This window comes from Homalodisca vitripennis, chromosome 1 (genome assembly GCF_021130785.1).
Source record: "Homalodisca vitripennis isolate AUS2020 chromosome 1, UT_GWSS_2.1, whole genome shotgun sequence".
NCBI lineage: Eukaryota > Metazoa > Arthropoda > Insecta > Hemiptera > Cicadellidae > Homalodisca > Homalodisca vitripennis.
Window position 1 is genome coordinate 139,971,574 of NC_060207.1, and position 22,435 is coordinate 139,994,008.

A 22,435-nucleotide genomic window follows, 5' to 3' on the forward strand; every position below is an offset into this window, starting at 1 on the left:
CTTTATTCTTTTCAAGGAAAACCATAGAGAAACCATATCCGTCAAACTTAATTTTTAAGGTTCTTTGCAAAATATTTGATTTATATGAGCCAAAATTTACCATTCATAAGGTAATCCAGATTCCACATTATACTACATGCTATTCATAAACTTTATCCTTAGTGTGATAAGCTGAGACGCTTCCCATCGTAATAGCTTTGGTATGCTATACCTAAAAGAGATCTTGTCCAAAGTTTATTAAATAAACAAAATTTAATATAAAATATAGTCTTACATTATAGTGTAAACTTTAGCACATTATTTCATTATACTATTAATTTTAAGAATATATACAAATATATTTAAATATTATTTAATAAAATACTTTATTTTTTTCGAGACATTAAAAAATTACAAGCTAGTGCTATTATATTCCAAGGAAAGTATTTTAGTCTGTGTGCTATAATTTTGTGGTCCTCTTTGCATTAGATATTTGGCGGTTAGTATGCGGCAGAAGAAAACAATCATAACATTACGAACAAACAATAATAAACTGTGTATGTGTATGTAGTATGTAACTAGTTTATAAAACCTGAGGTGAGGAACGGATTTGTTTGGTAATGTGTTGGTGTTGTAGTCTAAATTAATGTTTTATTTTACAAACTATATAGTCTGACATTTGAGGACAGCAGTATTTTTGAGGTAATTAATTGATAACATATTGTATAAAATTTACAGAAAATATTTAGGATGAATTTGTTGTTTCTGTAAAAGTAATTTGCAGTTTGTAGGCTAGAGTAATCCAGTGTTTAGTTCTATAATCTAGTTTTATGAAAAAGGTCATAGGTGTCGGTATATTCTGATGCATTACATTTTACTTAATTGCATAGATTTTATAATAAACTCAATTATTAAAAAGGGATTCATTAATCTGAGCTACGGATCTGTTTTGTAGAGTATGATAAGCAGACCCTGTATTTTATATTGAAATTATCAAACAATATTTAATTATTATACCTATTGATATAATCAGCCAATAGTAATGAATTATCTGTACCAACTGTATACATATTTTAATATTCTAAACACAATTTGTTTTGTACGTAACTTCTTTGTAATAAAATAAGATAGGCCTAATTAAATTTTGTAAACTATTCAAAATAACACTAAAATATGATTTACTGTGTCTTTCTCGGTTTCAAGATGTTTGTTTTGTTGTTGCGTTACCTTTATTATTTTAAATGACATTTGCCCAATCACCCGCCTTAATTTTTCATTTGATTAATGGTTATGGGTTTTTTTATAATTTATGACATTATGTATTGTTTGAACTATTTATATTAATTTGATTCATGTAATTTTAATTTAGTATTTTATATAGTTGATATTGATTGATAGTTCTGTTATTCAATATATAAGTTAAAGTATCGATGATGGTAAGTGATATATAAACCGGGTCCTCTTATCATACTCTGCCTGATATTTTCATGCTTACTTATTGGGGAGATAGATAGTAGGCAGGATGTCATTTTTAAATCTCAGATGATTAGGCCTCATCTGATTCAGAGAATAAATCTGACTGACAAATACCATCAGCCACAACACATATTCCATGAAGATCTTGATTTTAATCAGTTCTGTTTGCCTTGAACAATTTTACTTTTTAAAGTTGAGACACTAGAAAGGAATTTAAACAAGCCTATCCACCTTTAAAATAACAAAAATGGACTGTTAAATGCGATTTTAGAACATGTTATGTTGTTATTTGCTGGAGATATGATAACGCATCAATAATCTGTTTCATATAACACCTCTCTGTAATTGTGAGTTTTGAGTTTAACTCCGGTTCACCTTCCTCTTATTTTAGTGTCTTAAATCTGATGCTATCATAGACTGGCCTCTTGGAACTGGAGTCATGTTCATCTGAAGAGATATCAAAAGTCTGCAACGAAGTTCAAAATAAACTATATAGTTTTGACATCAGAGACACCTAGACTATAATAGATCTAAGTGAAGAGTCTCATCATTGTCTCATCTGACAACTGTTGACTGTTAAATGGGACATCAAATGGGATTATCATTGTCTCATCACTCTATAATTATTGTAGAGTAATGTTACAAATAACATTTTTTATTCACTATATATTTATTTCTATAAAAGAGACACACTGTAAATTCCACACACAAATACATATTTAACTTGCTTGGTTATACAAAATATTTACTATTCATGGTGAACCCATTTATAGGTTAAACTGAGCACTGCCTGTTTATGTACAATAGACAACAGACAATATTTTTGTATGCTATTGATAGCTAACTCATTGTAATAAAAAACATTTTTCTTGATACTCCATTACAGTATACAGCTGATAAGAAAAAGAAAATTAGTTAAATTACAGGAAATGTTGTTTACTTCACACTTTTGCCAGTTTTTTTTCCTTTTGGCAGAATGACAGTATTCTAAAAAAACAATTCAAATTATTTTGTTAAATAATATTGTAATTTGGATTTACTGAATTTATAAATTCTAGTGTGGGCAAATTGTAATAATGTTAGAGCCTATAATGTTTAGATAGGATGTTTTGTTTAATTAACTGTTTTGATTAACTAAGTTTGTTCCAAAGTAATGGATTCTTTATTTAAAGTAATAAATTCTTAGAAGATGTTCAATTTTACAAAAATACATTTAAAGAACACATGAATACAAACTAGAATAATTATTGTTTGAAGTAAATATTTTATCAAAAGTTTCTATGAGCAATTAGCTATTATGGTTTAAAACATATTTTGTAAAAAAAGTTGTTTAAAACAGTTTGAAATTGGATATGATGAATTAGGTTATTTTGATAAAAAGGAAACATTTTCCACTTCATATTGTTACTATTTTTACCATTTGAAAATTAATCAAGAATTTTTCTATAGTATATAGTCTAGTTTTCATGATATTAAATTGTTAAATGCAATAAAAGAAGCCAAAGAAAACATTTTTAAGAGTGGCCGTTAACAAAAAATATCATAGACCCTGAATGTTGATAAATTGTAAAAGATACTGATCATTCTCTATACTTTAAAGTGAATAAAAGCCATTAGTAATACACTGACAGAAAAAAACAACATGCTTACTCTGCAATCTTTGAATGCCATATTTGGTATGGCATAGCTGTCTGGGGAGAACAACCCAAGAGACCCTTCTATGATTTCTGTGTCGCCAGAATTAAGTATCTCAACATTCAGGAGGTCATATTAGATGTTAATGGGAAGAACATAGCGCATGACTTGACCACCACAATTACTACACCCTACAAGCGCACCACCCTTTCGATTTATGTTCGTCATATGAAGGTAAGAAACTATTCAACCTACTGCCAGCAGAATTGCAAGCCATCACTGGAACAAAGCAGAAGGTATACATAAATTTCTGGTTGATGGCAAAACCTTTCTACACCCTAGAAGAATATCTCTACTTGAAAGATATTTAAGAGTGACATTGTGTATTTGACTAACTGACAAGACCAACTGTACTTATTGTAAATTATCCTTATTCTTTTTAATGAAATTGTACTGTAATAAAAATTTTTTGACCATTGTAACGTAACCTTATTTATAATATTAGCCTATATATAATTCTTAGTTTTCTTATAATCTTTCTCTGTATTTTTGAATCACTGCATTTATCTGTTTACAACCATAAACTTCATATTGAGTCTATTAAATCCTGTTAGTTGCGTAATGCAATTGAGATAAGTACAGTATGGATTGTAGAAGAAACTAGATTACAGTTTTGTGTCTTCTGTGTGAAATACAAAATTTCATTTAATATTAAAATATGTTTTTTGTTTACATTAAAAAGTTATTTGCCTCACAAAACTATTATTACCAACTTATTTTATTTTAGGGTATAATTTAAAACTAAAATTTAGCGTATATCTAAAACTACAATTTAAACCATTCTGAAAAGCAAGGCTTTGTGATAAAGTAAAATTTACATCCAGACTATATTTGATGTTTCTAAACTTTCAGTTAGATTCTATAACACTATTTCCTGGATTTCAATTCAATTCAACTGTTATAGTATAGCATTCACATTGAAGTCGTTTGTTATGGTTTACTACATTTGACTTCTGTTATGGTGTGATATATTGTTCCTACTTTAACCAGGAATATATTGCCAATTAAATTAAATACAATTCAACTGTTATAGCGTAGCATTCACATTGAAATCCACTTTAAACTATGTTAAAAACTCATGAGAAAGTCGTTTGTTATGGTTTACTACATTTGACTTCTGTTATGGTGTGATATATTGTTCCTACTTTAACAAGGAATATATTGTCAATTAAATTAAATACAATTCAACTGTTATAGTATAGCATTCACATTGAAGTCGTTTGTTATGGTTTACTACATTTGAATTCTGTTATGGTGTGATATATTGTTCCTACTTTAACCAGGAATATATTGCCAATTAAATTAAATACAATTCAACTGTTATAGCGTAGCATTCACATTGAAATCCACTTTAAACTATGTTAAAAACTCATGAGAAAGTCGTTTGTTATGGTTTACTACATTTGACTTCTGTTATGATGTGATATATTGTCCCTACTTTAACCTGGAATATATTGCCACAGACTAAAATTCTCTTGCTTTGCTTTCTGTAGTAAAACTTATTTTAATGAACAAACATACAATAAACACATATATAAGACTTAAGTATTCTTAAAAATACGCACACACACATGGACTATGTTAATGTATCAATAAGTACACATTATGACAAAATAATAAAAACCACTTGGTCAATTATTGTTAATGAGGAAGTGGGAAAATCTATAAAAGTGGACAATAAAATTGAAATACATTTAGTTGAGGATATGGTTTTGGAAGATAGAGAAGCTTCAACACATTTAAACAAACAGTTTATTAAATTCACAGACTAAAACTTCAGTAAAGCCCAGTCAGATATAAACTAAAAGATGCTTTTCCTGACACCAGTTGCATTGAAATACATAAAATGTGAACTACCATATAGAAAGTAAAAATCAGAGGCCAGCAAGATCAGATGAAATTTCCATTTTCTTAAATATGTAGCAGAAATAATCTTTCCTCATTTAACACATACATTTTTTGATATACAACTTTTCCAATAGCTGTCTTACTGCTGAAATTGTTCTGGATAAATTGAAGTATCTCCTTGTAAAACGTATTAAAAAGTCTAATGGTAGGGATATAGACAATATCCGTCCCATCTCCTTTCTGTTAAATCAACTTCTTTCTTTCTTTAATAAACATAAGATCAATTAATAGTTTTGTTTTAGAAAAAGTTGTTAATCAATAGTGCAAGTGCAAATTTTACAAAATTAATCCGTTAAAGTTCAAGTTCAAAATTGTATACAGTCACAATGGTATGTGATTTGTCAAAGGCTATTAATTCTATGGACAGGGAAGTTTTGATTGACAAAATGAAAAATTATGGAATTTGAGGGTGGGATCTAATCTTATAAAAAATAATTTTCACAATTTACAGGTACAATACTCAAACTTAGAAGAAATATTTCATTCTTATTGGAAAACTAGCTGTTACCCGTGGCTTCGCACACAATCTTTAGAACCAAAGTCCTTATATTACTTAGTAAAAGCAATTATGATGTAATATGATGGGAGTCCTATAAAAATTGTAAAACGTAAGTAGGCATACATCAGGTAGATATTATTTAATTTCATGATAAATAGTATCAGAGTTTAACTTAATTATTATATCATGTGTGGCATGTGTAGGAGCATTTCTGGTTCTAATTAATTATATACATAACATCACAGCTGAATCTGCCTTGTCATCCCGATCAAGAAAACACACATCTTGGATCACACAGGTCTCGGAAATTTACTTCGGTCAAAAAGCGTATATTTCCAGTCCTTGTCATATATTTCAGGTCTAAGATATTTCCAGTACCATATTAGAATTTGCCTTGTTGTTCTGACAAAGAAAAAATATAGATACTTACTTAGGACCGAGATGCCTACTTTAGACCGTTTAAATTCACTTACCTACTATGTCACAGTTTAGCTCTCCATATTGCCTTGATCAAAATACTATATACGTTCGATTATCTAGTTCTCGGAAATCTATTTTGGTCAAAATCGTATTGACATAGTTGAGTTTGCCTTATCCTGATGAAGAAAATACATAGATAAGTAGGACTGAAAAGCCTATTACGACCTCTGGAGAAATCCTACCTACTTCTTATGTACTTTTGGTATGAGAGGAAAATCCTTATTAAGGTTATGCAACATTCCAAAATAATCGTTATTAAAGTTTTGTGTTACACTTGTTTATTGGACTATAGCCAGGGAAAGAATGAATCGTTGAGGTATGTTTTTCATTTCATTTCTCTGTTTTTCCATAAGCCATTGTTAAAATGTAATATCATAATGTCAAGGAAGCCCACCAGTTTAAAGTAACTTATGTGAAAACATTCATAACTTTGTTCATTAAGGTTAGTTTTATAACATTATATGCATGTTAGAGTGTGAGTAAATATGAATACAGTAAAGTTTTAGTGCTCTTTAATATTAATCTTTTTTACAGTTATTTACAGTGTTTAATAAACATAAAGTGTTTTAAAGTGCTCAGATGAGTATATCTTAAATAAGTATCAATTAAATTTTGAAATACTATTTAAAACTGAAATAAAATTAATTATACAAATATTACTTACATATAGAATTCAAGAAGCACATGTTTTTAACACAAATTTCAAAGCAATTAATACACTTTAATCATATTCTCAGCAAGAAGAAATTTGTTCTTTGTATATAAAGATTTGAACAGTCCTTCAAATTTAACTTAAGTTTAAGAAGAATTTCAATTTTTTAAATAGAAAGCAGTTGAGTAGTAAAAATTCAAGAGGAAATTGGTATTGAATTGAGTAGTTATTTCCTGTCATCAAGAGTAGACCTGTGTGACAAGAGTAGCTCTGATGTTGAGCTGATGGTCTGTGCACTTTACCGGTTGGTTGTCTTATCAGATGATCAGTCAACAATCCTTGTTGCTTGTTTGCTGTTGGTGTCAGTAGGTTGATGCTTTCATGTAGGCAGACACAGTGTCCTTTTGTTTACTTTTTAACTGAACTACAGTAAGAACTTTAAAACTGTTACAGATTGATTTATAAATGTATTATTGATATTTAAGCATAAAGCTAATGTTTATAAATTATAAATTAAAATAAGAAAACCTGAAACATTGACAACAATGGGCAGCAACAATAAAATTGAACCAAAATATCACACAGGTGATAAAGTTTTTGCCAAAGTAAAGGGGCACACACCATGGCCTGCTGTAATTGAGGGTTTAGCACTTAATTCAACATTACCAAAATACAATGTTGTTTTTTATGGCACAAAAGAAGCTGCACTAGTAAAAGAAATTAACATATCCTCATACTTAGAGAATAAAAACAGATTTCTAAAGACAACAAACAAAAAATGTATGACTGCAATAAAAGAAATTGAATTCAGCTTTAATAAAAACAAATCTATAAACAATTCTTTACCAAATAGTTCTGTAAGAAACTCATTTCCAACTGATTGCTCTAACAAGGAAGAAACACCTTCAGCTTCAATTAGTTTTTTACACCCTATTTCTCAGTCATCTCCAACTAATGAGGTTTCATTTTCAATTGACCTCTCCCAGAACAAATCCCAAGAGTGTAATAAAGAGTATAATACTTTAAACAGAGCAATTACCCCAACACAGCAAATAAGTACACCTGCTACAAGTACTTTAAACAAATGCCTTATGAGTCAGTCAATACTGAATAATGATTGGCTTACAGATGATCCTATTAAGGTATATTATGACTTGCTAACAACACAAGTAGTTGGTAGCACAGACATTTTTTTGATGGACCCTGTAATATCACAAGGAGTGAAATGTTTAGAAGACATTGACTATCTCATTGAAGACCTCAACTTAACACAGAAAACTTCTATTATTATTCCAGTGAATAACTCGCCGGCCATTGACATTCCTGGAGGGTCTGGCTCCCACTGGAGTCTGTTACTGTACATTAAAGATCAACACAAATATGTACATTTTGACTCAACAGGATCTGCCAACTTTGAGCATGCTCTCCTTATTGCTTGTAAACTAAATACACACATGGGAATCAAAAACGATGTTAATATTTCAGCAATCCCTGTCCCAAAACAATCAAATGGCCAGGACTGTGGTGTGTATATGGTGATGTTCACTGAAATTGTCTTGCAGCTTATTTCAGAAAAAATACACTGTAAAGAGTGGGAAAAATGTTTCTCCTATGTAACTGAGTGGGAAATAGCCAATAAACGGTTTCAACTAGCTATGTTGTACAGTAATAACACACAAGTTAAAATAAAAGCCAGTACAATTAAAACAATGATGTTAAAACCTACATTCAACCCTACAAATCACAATAAACACACACACAAAGAAAATAAGGGAACCCAAGTAACAAGCAACATAAATAACAATAACTGGACTCAAGTAAATTATAAAAAACGAAGGCAAACTTTCTCCACAAATAATGTGACCACTGACAGCAGCGAAAACCGTGTAAACCTCACAAATCAGTACAGTTGTATAGACACTGACGCCATTAACAACTGTGAAAAGGCTAAAAATGACAGTTTGTCTGATGACACATCGACACAGCAGCATAGTAGATTACTTGCTAAACAAATTGGAAAACAATACCGTCAAGGAAATGCGCATACAGAACAGAGAAAGCAAATTGGAAATAAGAATTCAAAGCTTCATGTAACTTTTTGCTCTGACAGCCAAGGAAGGAATGTCCAAGCCAAAATTGAAAATTTTAGTGGCAACAAAGTGGGTGCTTTTGGTTATGTTAGGGCAAATGCTGGATTATTGCAAGTACTGGAGTCATGTACAATTGATCAAACAAAAACTGTCATCATAATGGCAGGTACAAACGACAGTCTAGATGATAACCTGCACAATATTTACAAAGATCTTGAACAGAAATTAACCGCCATAAGTAAGTCTAGAACTGTGTTTATTACAACCATTCCAAAACGGTTTGATAAACCTAGTGACCATGAGGACAACAAGAAATTAACTCTATTAAACAACTACATTGGAGAGTTGGTTGCCAGAATTGATAACACCAAACTGTTGAATTTGGACCAACTTAAAAGGTACCATTTTACAGAGCAGGGGTTAAACTTAAACAATACGGGAAAAAATCACCTGGCCAACATTATTATTAATACCTTGAGTAAGGAATATAATCTAAATTTGAGTCCAGTAAACCTCATTGGAAAAATAAAAATCACTGAAGCACATATGGGCAAATACATAATAAAATCGGTTACGGACAAAAATACTGCACTAGCTCACTGCATTTCTGCAGACATAAATCAGGAAAGAAACATGAGTGCAGGAGTAGCCGTTATCTTCAAAAACCACTTTGGAAGGCCTAAACCATCAGATTTTCTCAACAAACACTTAACCTGCCAGACTGTCAACAATGGTCCTACTGTGTATGGGTTGGTGTATAGACAAGTATTATAAGAAGCCATCAATGCAGGATTACAATCTAGCTTTCAACAGTCTAATTCAAGATTTTAAAAATAAACCACTTGAACAACTAATATGTTCCCCCATGGGGTGTACAAGAGATAAGATTTCAATTGATATTTTTTCAAAGAACTTGGTGCGATTTCAACAGATGACTGGAGCTAATGTTAATGTGGTTGTATATAATGAAAAACAAAAAAACTCACTATGGAATAAGAAGAGCTTTCCAGAATTTGTCAATGAGTTACACTCATCTATTGCAAGTTACGATATTCAAACTTGTTCGAGTGATGCTTTGAGTCCGTCTTCTAATCAAGATTTTCCACTGTCTAACCCTGAAGAAGTTGATGAGACCAGCTTAAGGGCAGCACCAGTCAGCGAGGGGAATAGTCTGATATCTGTCCCTGACAGCCCTACTAGACACCCCAGCCAGCAACTACAAGTGCAGTACAGTGAAGAAAGTGTTACTGAAAGGTCAAAAAACTCTTTTAGTAATGTAAGAGACTCTATCATAAATAACACAAAAAAATAAACCTGTTTTTTTAGAGAAAAATTTAAACCCCCTATAGATACTAGCACTTTTGTTGTATTCCATCAAAATATAAGAGGACTTCAATCGTCTATAGAATCTCTCGAAATAACACTTGAAGAAATTAAACCTGACGTAGTTGTACTTTCAGAACATAAAATGGTTCAATCAAATTTGGAAAGATTAAAAATATCAAATTATAGAATAAATTCAAGTTTTGCCCGTGAGAGATCTCGAGGTGGTGGTGTCATAATTTTGTCAAAAATACATATCAAATTTAAACCCATTGTCATTCATGAAATAAATCAACTTCTCTCTGAAACAATTTTCGAATGCTGTATGGTAGAATACAAAGGAATTCTTCCAATAAAAAATTCCAAATTATTAATTGTAGGTTTTTATAGAAACCCAATAGCAAATAATGAATCAGAATCAATTGAAAAACTCAATAAAATGTTTGAAATTTTATTAAGAAAAAACTATAACATTGCTGTTTTAGGAGACATAAATATTGATGTGATGGAAAACAGCAGAAATGCTAGGGATCTCGATAATATGTAAATGGCTAATGGGATGAGGTATTTGGTGGATTTTCCCACTAGAATCACAGATAGATCAGAAAGTACGATAGACAATGTGTTTACGAATATTGAAAAGAAATATGTTTGTGTTTCAGGGTTGAATACCCAACTCTCAGATCATGATGGTCAGCTATTATTTATAAGTTCAGATAGTAATATCTCTAAACCACCAATTGTAAAACTAGAATACTTAAGATTGTTTTCTGAAATAAATACTCATAGCTTCATACAATCATTAGAATGTGAATCGTGGATAGGGATGTATATGTCGGAACCTGACTGTAAATATGATATTTTCTATGATTTATTAATGTTTTACTTTAACTCTCATTTTCCTAGGAAGTTGTGTAGAAAACAAGGGAAAAATAAACCATGGATAACTTATGATCTGAAATTAGAAAAACAAAAAATAATAGAATTTAGCCAGTTAATCAGAAATTCAAAAAATAAATGTATGTCTTCAGAATTAAGGAAGATAAATAAGTCTTATAGAAAAAAGGTTTACGAACATAAAAAGAATCATTTTAATGAAAGGCTTAAAGTCTCTACTAATGTAAGTAAGACTATTTGGGAAATTATTAACAATGAAGTCAGTAATAAAGAACCAAAAATTAACAATATTAAGATAAAAGTAAATGGTGAAACCATTGACAATCCTTTGAAAGTTTGTGAAAATTTTAATAACTATTTCAGCAACATTGTAGAAAACAGAATTCTCCCAAAATTAAATTTTGATACATCTGACAAGCCCTGTTTTACTGAAAATAGCCATGTTATTAGTACAGAAAAATGTTTTCGATGTAAGCCGATTGATGAGGAGGAAGTAGAAAAAATAATTAACAATCTAAAAAACAAAAAAAGCAGTGGTTTTGATGAAATATCGATGAGTCTAATTAAGAAGGCAAAAAAACCATTAATTAAACCAATTACTCATCTTATCAATTCATCTTTTATTTTAGGTAAATTTCCATCAAAATTAAAAATGTCTAAAGTTATACCTTTTTACAAAAAAGGAGACAGAAGGAATGTTGAAAATTACAGGCCAGTATCACTCTTACCTTCCATTTCCAAAATATTTGAGAGAGCTATGTGTAATCAACTTGTAGATTATTTGGAAACAAATAATTTAATTCATAATTGTCAACATGGTTTCCGTAAAGGGAGATCAGTGACGACAGCAGCCACTTTCTTTATTGAATCAGTAATAGATGCTTTGGATTGTAATAAAAAAACTGTTGGACTTTTGATAGATCTTAGCAAAGCTTTTGATTCTATTTCTCACTCCAATTTACTAGAAAAATTATACAAACTAGGCATTAAAGGCAAATTTTATGACTGGATTAAATCCTACCTTGAAAACCGTAAACAGTTTGTTGAATTAACCTATCTTGATGGTAAAAATATCGTTAAAAAAAAACTCATAAAACATGGTGTCTCTCAGGGATCAATTTTAGGACCAATACTATTTGTTTGCTATTTAACAGATTTTCCAGAACTCTGTTGTTCAAGTGGCATTTGCTTATATGCAGATGACACAAGTATTAATATAAATGAACCTTCCTGGAATGATATAGAAATTAAATTGCATAAAATATTAACAGACCTTTCACAGTACTTTACCAAAAATAACTTATTGCTTAGTCTTGAAAAGACTAATCTCATCTCCTTTCAAAAAAGAAACATTAAAAATAAATCTGATCCAAAAATCTGTACAGGTGATTTTGAAATTAATCAAGTAAATGAAACAAACTTTCTAGGTTTGAAACTGGACCATAGCCTCAGCTGGGACGCACATGTCCAGAAGGTTATGTCAAAAATATCATCTGGTGTTTATGCATTGAGCAAATTAAGACACCTATGTGATCATAATACACTGAAAATCGTATATTTTTCTTACATTCATTCAAGCATCAGTTTTGGAATCTCCTTATATGGTGCAACTAGCCAAAAAAAATCTTGATTCTATTCTAAAAATGCAAAAAAAGTCTATTAGAATTATTCAGAACCTGAAACCAAAAACCTCAGTTAAAGAACACTTTTCAAAATTAAACATTCTTACAGTTTATGGCCTTTATGTTTATGAAGTAATTGTATCTTTAAAACAAAGATATCATGATCAAATATTTAATAGTGATTTTCACATGTATAACACCAGACAAAGTAAAGATTTTGCCATTCCCACTCATCATTCGGCATTTTTTTGCAAGAAACCTCAGTATGCAGGAATTAAATTTTTTAACAAAATTCCAGAACATATTAAGGCTGAACCATCATTCAATAAGTTTAAAAAAATACTTAAGGATTACCTAACAATCAAAGTATTATACTCTTTTAAGGAATTATAAATGCAATAAAGTAAAATTAGCCTAATTTTAAGAAATGTTGAATACTTAAGTTAATGACACTATTCAATGTATTGACTGTAATACCTATGAATAAAGAATTATCTGAATCTGAATCATGTATTTATTCCATCGCAATTAAGGCCTATCTTTCACAAAATCACAAACATAGCCAAATTTTACCATAAAATAAAGGGTATAAATTCAAAACACTGGTTTTGTAATTATATAATATTTTGATTGGCTATTGATTAAAAATTGTCTTTGGTCAATAAGTGAAAATACGTAAATTATTCTAAAAATAACCACAAAAATGACATTACAACCAATATAATTAAATATAGATAATGAGGAAAAACATATCCTTTAATGGCACACAGGGGTCTACTGGACCCAAAACAAATAAAATGTTTTATTACTCACCTGATAGCTGGCATCTTGTAATGTCACAGTATTTTGTATTTGCATTTTAAATATCATCTGTCAACATCTATTCCTTTCCCATATTTCTTCCCTATATTCTTGCACTTTTATTTTTGATGTATTTTTAATTGTTGGATTTTATAAAGCTATCATGATAACCTATATAACTGAAAATTATAACTAATTATAAAAAATAATGGCTTCAGTTTATTAGGCTGTAGAATGTCCTGTTTAACAACTATATGCTCTGTAACCATAACCCCACATTCATCTGTATTACATGCTATGATGTACAATAATAATTATATTTTTCAGGAAGTATTGTATCAGTTTTCTTTATTTTGCATCTGCCCGTTATGTTTCAGATATTGTATAAGTTTGTTTGAAATTTACTAGCTCTGTTTTTATAAAACATTATTACCAATTAGTTATTATTGTCAAACTTTATGTCACTCTAGGGCTATGTTATCTACTTGTTATGATCCTTTAGGTCTTTTGTTGTTTTTATTTATATATTTCCTTTACGCTTATTATGATGCATTTATATTATATATCAGTCATATGGACAAAGCTGTACATGCACTAGTTAAACAGATGGTCATCTGTCAATATTATTCTGAGCTGTGACGGGTTAATGAACTTATACAACTTTTAATACATTTTTATGTATAAATTCCTTTAAATGTGACTGTATATTATTATCTGATGTAGTGAGAATAGGGTACATGTATGTTACAGGGGACATTTCATCTTGAGCTGTTAAGAGACTGTACTGTAGCGAATTTCAAATATGGAAGGAAAGAACAGATTAGATGAACTGCAAGAAAAGTTGTCTGAATCATTAGCAGACATAAACCAAAAAAGAAAGGACATGCCTCAAAAATGTACAAATATTTTGGAAAAAAATCTTCAACTTCAACAGTTACAGTCAGTAAGTTTTCTACTCAGTATTGAATTATGGTTCAAACATGTTATTCATAGTAGCTATAATACTATTATGTGTTCAAGAATAACAAAACTGTTGTTACATTTCCCAGTGTTGTGTTCCTTTGTATTTGTGTGCATGTTTGTGCCTGTGAAAGACCCTGTTGTGGGATGTTAACCTTCCGGGAAACAAACAGGGAATACATAATGCCAATATGTAATATTGGCCTGATATATACATCACCAAAACATTGACTAATAATGTTGTAAAGAAACTATCAATTTCTAAATATTTTAAATACAAAGTACGACAATATTATTGTAGCTGGAGATATTAACATTAATTCTTCAGTATCATCAACTGACAGTTTCATTACAAATATTTAAATAAGCTTGTAAAGGTTGAGGGGGTCAAACTGAGCATGATGGTCAATTGATAGAGGTTAGTAATGTCAGCAATCTTTGTATTAACACGGGATGTATAGAGAAAGTTAAATAAATGGATTTCAGAGATATAAAAATAGAAAGAGATAATTTAATAAATTTTAAAAAATTAAGAGAGAAACCAACAATTTAGAAAATAAAAACAAAAAACAGAGCTCAGTGAAAATAGTTTTGGACCGGTAGCTAAAAAACAGTTTTTGACAACAAAGTCAAATTTTTTTCCTATAATATTAGAACAACCTGGAATTTGATCAATTTGGAAGTTACTGTAATAAATAACCTGCTGAGGTCTGCATTGTTTTTAATGATTTTTTTCATAGATATAGTTGCTAGTCAAATATTACTTAATGTAAATAAGAGTTTGCGAAAGCACTCATTACTCTAAATAATTTGTGTGGAAAACATAATTTTCAAAAGTTTAGATTCTGTCAAGGAACAAACGATAAAACTGAACAAATTTTATCATTTGCTAATTCAGCAGGTCTCAATGAAATACCAATGGTAATTATAAAAAGATCCAAAGAATATTTGAAAAAACCATTAACACATGTTATAATAAATTCATGATCAATAACAGGGAAGTTTCCCCATATATTGAAGATTGCTAAGGTGATTCAAAGTTTGTGAAAGCTATAGATCAGTGGCATTATTACCACTTTTTTTCAAAATATTGAGAGTTGTAACTACACAAGTTTGAGGACAACCAATGTGGGTTTATACCAAGCAGATCAACAGTTACTGCCATGGTAGATTTTGTACAAAATATTATTGAGGGAATTGAAAGAAAACAAACCTTTGGGAATATTCATGGATTTAACCCAAGCATTTTATAGTGTAGCCTATGATAAACTAATCAATGTTCTGTCAGATTTTGGAATTAAAAATAAAGAATGGAATTGGTTTAGTTCTTACTTGACTAATCGTAAACGGCATCTAGAACTAATATATACAAACAATGAAAATAGCACAAAAATTTATCTGAGTAAACGTTATCAAATACAGTGTTCCCTAAGTCTCAATTTTGGGACTTTTCCTGTTTATTTGCTATATAACTGGACTAGCAGACATAATTATAGAAAATAATCTTTGTTTATATGCTGATGACACAAACTTTGTTGTTTAGGGAAAAAGATCCAAAAGTAGTTGAGAAATCTGCTATTAACTCTATACTCGATTAATTCTTTATTAAGCAATAAGAATTTTTTACTCAATCTCAGTAAAACTAAATTAATAAAATTTAAAACATGCAATTTTAAGTTTGACATTAAGATTGGCAATCAAAATATATCAAAAGTAGAAGAACCAAAATTTCTATGCTTATTAATTAATAAAAGTTTATGTTAGAATTAAAATGCACAATCTGTCATGAACAAAAGATCATCTGGATCATATAAACAAATGTCCAAACTATGCAACCAAGACACTTTGAAGCAAATTTACTTTGCATTAATACATTCTCATGTTAGTCATGGAAAGTTAGTCTATGGTGCAACTTCAAAAAATAATATTGAAACTAAAAATACAAATAACGCAATTAGAATAATATTAAATTAAAAAAAAAAAAAAAAAAAAAAAAAAAAAAAAAAAAAAAAAAAAAAACACCTGTTTTCGGAGTAAATATATGAACAATCAGTATATATTTTAAACAATAACATTCACAAAATATAATATATAGGCCAATCCCGTAACTCATGATTATAATACTAGGAATATGTTAGTCCTTGTAGACCATAACTTAAAATTAACAAAGAGAGAACAACCTACATGAGCTCAAAATTGTTGTATTTCATCATATCCCTTAAAATTTACTGGTGATAGTCTCCAAATTTTGGTTTAACAATACCACCAGTAGGTTCACTTCATAAATGTATAATGCTTACAGTGGAAGTACTTTATGAATTTTGAAAATTTGCAAGCAATTGTCCTGGTAGACACTTCATTACCTTCTTTTGTTGTATTAATACTCTTTCAATGTTCATGTTCCTTGTTCCACCCCATGCTACAATGACATACTCAGATAGGTGTCAAACAATGAAAAGTATCTAATTCTTGCTGTAGATGTTCAGCATATGTTCTTTATTCTTTTGATGATATAAATGTCTGATGCAAGTCTTTTAAACAACACTTCAATGTGGGCATTTCATGGTTCATATTGACTGTGATACCAGGATATTTTGTGCTTGCTTCCACGTTTACAGTAGGTTGGGCCTTAAGTTAATTTCCTCTTGTACTATATGTTAGTATTTGTACAGGTTTTTTTACATTTTAGATAAGGCAATTTGCACTACAATACTATTCAGCTAAGTTGAAGGTTGTTTATGTGTTTCTTTTTAAGGTGTTTATTATTTTTGTTAGAACAGTGTAAGTACAGTGTCATCTGCATTTCTGTTAGGCAGAGCCTGTTTATGTTCTGTGGTAGGTAATTTTGTGAGTAATAAGAAGAGTACTGACCCAAGAACTGACTATTGTGGCACTCCTCTTCAGGTAGAGTGATAGAGCCTGACATTTCGCACCCTCCTATTTAGGTTTTATTTAAATTTTACTAGCTGTTTTTCTCTTTTTTTCCATTTAAATAAATTTCTGTTGCTTGATATCCTGTTTATTCCAAGGCAATATAGTTTTTAAGCAATATATCATGGTTGAGACAGTCTAATGCCTTGGTAAAATCAAGAAACAAACTAGTGACTGTATTTCCACTTTCAATTTGGTCAATTCAAAATCTGTGTAGACCCAGTCTATAGAGCTTGGAGATGTAGAAGTAATTTTCGTTGGAGGTAGGCTCAGTTGTTCAGTGTTGTAGCTTGCTAGGAGATCGTTTAGTTTAGTTGTTTCATTTTCATCACTATTATTGCCAACATTGATGTCCTCCATAAAGAGTAACTTTTTTCCAGTTTCCAAAGTGTAAGTACATTTATGACATCTTTAATATTTGAGTCTGGTGGTCTATATACTTCAAGCACCATAAGGATTTCTTTTCCTTTCCTGAGTTCAAAAAGTGTTAATTCACATGTCAGTTCATATGTCTCATTATTGAAATTAATGAGCTTGAATTTGTTTGTTAGTGGCTCTTTTACACAAGCAGCTACCACCTTTTAAGTGATTTTCCTGCCAAACCCTCCCACATGTGAGTAGTTCACCACGTTTGCTTCTTTTAGTCTGTGTTCCGTTCAAAGTATAAGGTCTAGTTTATTTTCAAATATAAAATGAGTTTTTCATTTAATTTTGTTTTGAGAGCCTTCTAATATTTTGTACGTTATTTTCGTAAGCTTCTTGATATTAACTGTTTTTCTTTTGGGGTTTGGCAGTCTCCTCTAGTCTTTATCAGCACATTGGTTGTTGTCCCCCTCACTCCTTGTGTAGTCTTAGAACACTGTTTCTAAAATTCTTTGCATTTGGAAATTTGAAATGAAACACTGGATCAGTTATTTTTTCCCCTCCTAGATGGTGTTTGATTTGGTTTAACTGGTTTATTATTATTATTTATTGTGGTTTAGTATTTTGGACATGCTTTGAAGTTCTGAGTTAGGAGGAACTGCAGAGTGTATTTTATATGCTATCAGAAAACTGTCCTTATGTAGTCAATATATCTTGAGAGCAATTTACTTTTATAATGTACATTCACATTTGTCTTGTGTTTACAGAGTAAAGTACCAAAAAAAGAAAAAATCATTGACACTCCTAAACTTCAAAAGAAAGCAAGAAGGTTAATATTGAATTTGAAATTTAATGAATCAGTGAAAAATATTTTTAAAATTGGGTAGTAATATCAGTTCTTGTATATTTTAAAATCATTAATGTATGTCATAAACAATAAATCATTGCAGTAATAATAATTGCAATTAACACAAGGAAAAATCTAAATATTACTCCTCTGTATCACAGACAACCTTTTTTTTTAAAAAAAAAACCCTATATAATTATATAACTAATCCAACATAAAATTAAGTCTAAAGTAAAGGATTATTTACTGAAATTATGCCTTTATTCTTTGGAAGAAAACCTTAAACTACAAAATAGTGCACTTTTGTATTTACTCAAATTGCATTTTTTTTATAAACCGATTCCTAAAACATTTATTCTATACATAATGGCACCAGTTTAAGATTCAATATTGATATTATTTTAACAACTGCTGAAATTTTAGTAATACGTGGTTTGCTGTATTTTGTTCTAATAATAAAGATCTTTAAAATGATATGCATATTGACCTAGACTTGCATTTAAGATTTTCATGACACTTCCCATGACATGTCACCCTCTCCCCCCCAAAGTAGATATGTGATGGTTATTGCATAAATAAATCAGTTAAGATAGCCATACAATGTTTTACAAAGTCTGGACATTTGATCTACCATGGTTTACAAAAATATTAGGAGTCTAGACATTTTACACACACACACGCACACACACACACAATATATTTTTTAATTTTAAATTTAATACTAATTGTTATCATATGCTATGTTACTTTTTGTCTAAAATTAATCGTGTAATGTTTTTCAGGAAAAAATAATTATCCTACCTAAGACTGGAGTAAAGAAACTTACTTGTAAATATTCAACAGATGTACCATTGAATGTGTCGTTCAAACTCCCTGAAGCGAAGATGAACGTGAATGAATTACATGCTTTTGTAAGTAATCAATACAAAAAATATTAAATAAAATGTAAATGTTTATAGGCCTACAGGGAACAGTTAAATTATTCCATTGATCATTGGCCCAATGACTTACTTTATAAAGGTATAGAGGTTCAATTAGTCCACTGGCTCGTTGGCCCAATGACCCTATTTGTCTCATTTCTGTAAATTCTACAACATAGGTTCATTGGCCCAACCTGAAGAGATCAAATTTTTATTGTCACTCACTATTTCACCAATGTCCATAAGGACTCTGGTTATACTTAATCAATCTACTAAAATACAGTGTGAGTTAAAAGTATGGATACACTTTGTTTAGTTTTGGGTAGATACAGATGGAGGGATGGAACTCGGGATACCTTTCTTAGATGTAGAAGTGAACTTTTTAGTCACTGTTACAACTTTGTTCATTTCCTCAAAATGGGATTTTTGGGGGAGGCGAGCTCTAAGTGTTTAAACGTAAAGACCCATTAAGTGACACCTCATTTGAAAGGACTTGATAAAAGAAGAACATTGGAAACTAGAGCTTTCTATCTCAATCTAGTACAAAATGGCAGCTCATTGAAATTAATTAAAACTTAATTGAGGCAAAACATGACCATCCACATTCAGAAGGTAAATACGAATAGAAAACCACTTTCCTTACAAATCACTTTCCTGTTTTGCAGTTAATACCTGCTGCAGGGCAGGCCTATCTTATCTTATCAGTTTTGAGGAATTCCAGTATCATGTTCAGTTTCTGGTTGGAATTAAAAGTTAAGACGTGGTTTTGTGACACTTCATACTTCAGTTGAAATGGAGTGTTTAAGTGAACAAGAGTGTGCTATGATCCTGATGATAAGAGGCTACGGAGACCAAGTGACATCTTGTGATGAAGTAAGAAATTTATTTAATGATGTTTATCCCAATTGAAACCCTGTATCCAAATCAGGAGTTCAAAAAACAAACAAACGTTTTCAGGTAATGGGCAAAGTTGTAACAGTGACTAAAAAGCCTGAGGTCATAGCCCCCAGTGGGTCGAAGGTGAGTCCTGGTTTTATAGGCCTGAGCTGTGAAGTTTGAGCTTAAATATACAATTCAGTCATACTATATCTAGGCTACTCACTCTTTAGTGCGTCAGATTCACAGTCAGGGGTTTCTTGAAATTTTTCCTCTAGCCTCCTTCTCCTAAGCCTCTTGTCATTTATATACTGAAATGGCATTGGATTTTGAAGCCAATAAATTGAGAAAACTGCTTTGCAAGGCTTATTTAAAATATGAAGTACACTAACAAAATATGTACATTTTGCATTATTCAATTCAAAAATTAAAATTATTTTATCCTTACAGCCTCTCCTTAAGTTATTCTTTGAAGTTTTTATTACTGTTTCAGTGTATGCGCTATGTTAGTGGTTACAGGACTGAATAAACACACAAACTATTAATAAAGTTTGCAACACCCCTCTGTAGGTATTGCTTACAAATCGTTGTGATCATTATGATTATAACAATCATTTGTATTAACACTTTTAGTCTCAATCATGTTTTACAACACCACTGCAATACGTTTGAAGAATGGGGATACTGTAATGTATTATGGTGTTTTAAACGTATCCAGGCAATGGCCGTATCTGAACATTATAATTGCTGTATCTGAACATTATAATTGCTGTATCTGAACACTATAATGGCCATATCTGAACATTCTTCGTACCTGAGGCTTTTCCTGCCTTGGACCCGGCTGTTTGATTTTTAATGATCACAGGGTAAGTTTATATGATTTGTCTCTCAATGCAGTGATAGGCCATTTTCTTCTGAGGCAACCAGGTCTTGCCTCACCATTGGTCAGGGTTGTCAATGTTTCCAAATTGGCAGATAATCAGTGTGAATAAAATAAGTCCAGGAGGGCCTTTGTTAATTATTTTGATTAACTATTGGTAATATTTTTTATTTGATAATGTGTTTCTATATTAACTTGTTTTTATTTCAGATTTCTCAAATTAATGAAGAACAGAAAAACCTATTGAAAGTTATAGAAATGTGTAAGAAACACAACACACCACAGTCCTAAATGTACATTAAAATTTATTATCGTTATTGAAATTGGATTAAACTAATAAAATACTATATCATTATGTTGTGTCTTTGATACCTTGTGTTAAAAATCCACCCTCAAAAAACAGCACCAACTGAAAGAGCATATTCAAGTACGAGGCACGTCCAAAAAGTAAGTGTACTGGTACTCTTACAGCTGTAGGGATCACATTTTCGACATGTTGGCAACACTGCCGCGTAGCCTGAATCCTCTCCTTCAAAACGAGACCAATCCGAGGTTAGTGTGTTGAAAACTCTTGACACAGTAGCATCTCTCGCGAACAATGTCGATCATATCTCCTGCCAAGTGCGAAAATCACGCCGACATTCCCTACCTTGTTGTGAGGGGTAAAGCTCCGGTTGAAATGTGAGGTGAAAACTGTTTAGACTGCCTTTTATTTTCAGGCGTGTAGTGGGCAACCCATGTTTCGTCTCTAGTGACAGTACAATAGAGAAAATGATCGCCTTCGAGTTCGTAGCGTTCCAAAAACTCTGGAGTTCTGCACTCGATTCAACTTGTGCTGTTCTGTCAGCTGTTTTGGGACCCACCTCGCAGACAATTTCCGATATCCGAGAGTTTCTGTTATTTTTTCGTGTATCAGGGATCTGAAGATTTGCGGAAACATCGCAGAAAGTTCATCTAACGTCAATCTGCGATCTTCACTGACCGCATTCTCGATTTTTTCCACAAGTTCGTCAGTCACAGTTGAAGGTCTTCTGCTCCTCTGATCGTCATGCACGGAAGTACGGTCATTTTGAAACTCGTGACACCACTTGTACGCTCGTACGATTCATAGCTCCATTACCGTAAACAGTTTTCACCACTTCATAAATTCCAACCCGAGCTTTTTTCCCTTCACAATGAGGTAGCGAATGACGGCGCGAATTTTGCACTTGGCGGGAGATACGATCGACATTTTTC

The 22,435-nt window shown here is 31.0% G+C and overlaps 1 protein-coding gene across 3 annotated transcripts; it reads left to right on the forward strand.

Annotated features, from left to right (window-relative positions):
- The first annotated feature begins 439 nt into the window (after window positions 1–439).
- LOC124372121 lies at window positions 440–21,554 on the forward strand. Of its 3 annotated transcripts, none has more exons than XM_046830496.1 (4): window positions 440–576; window positions 14,173–14,365; window positions 19,306–19,434; window positions 21,410–21,554. In XM_046830496.1, the coding sequence occupies exons 2-4, from the start codon at window positions 14,225–14,227 to the stop codon at window positions 21,488–21,490; spliced, it is 351 nt and encodes a 116-aa protein (XP_046686452.1). In that variant the 5' UTR covers window positions 440–576; window positions 14,173–14,224; the 3' UTR covers window positions 21,491–21,554. The 3 variants fall into 3 exon arrangements, with proteins under 3 accessions (XP_046686452.1, XP_046686456.1, XP_046686446.1); XM_046830500.1 differs by having other exon boundaries at window positions 478–681; window positions 14,173–14,361; XM_046830490.1 differs by having other exon boundaries at window positions 494–681.
- The last annotated feature ends 881 nt before the right edge of the window (window positions 21,555–22,435 follow it).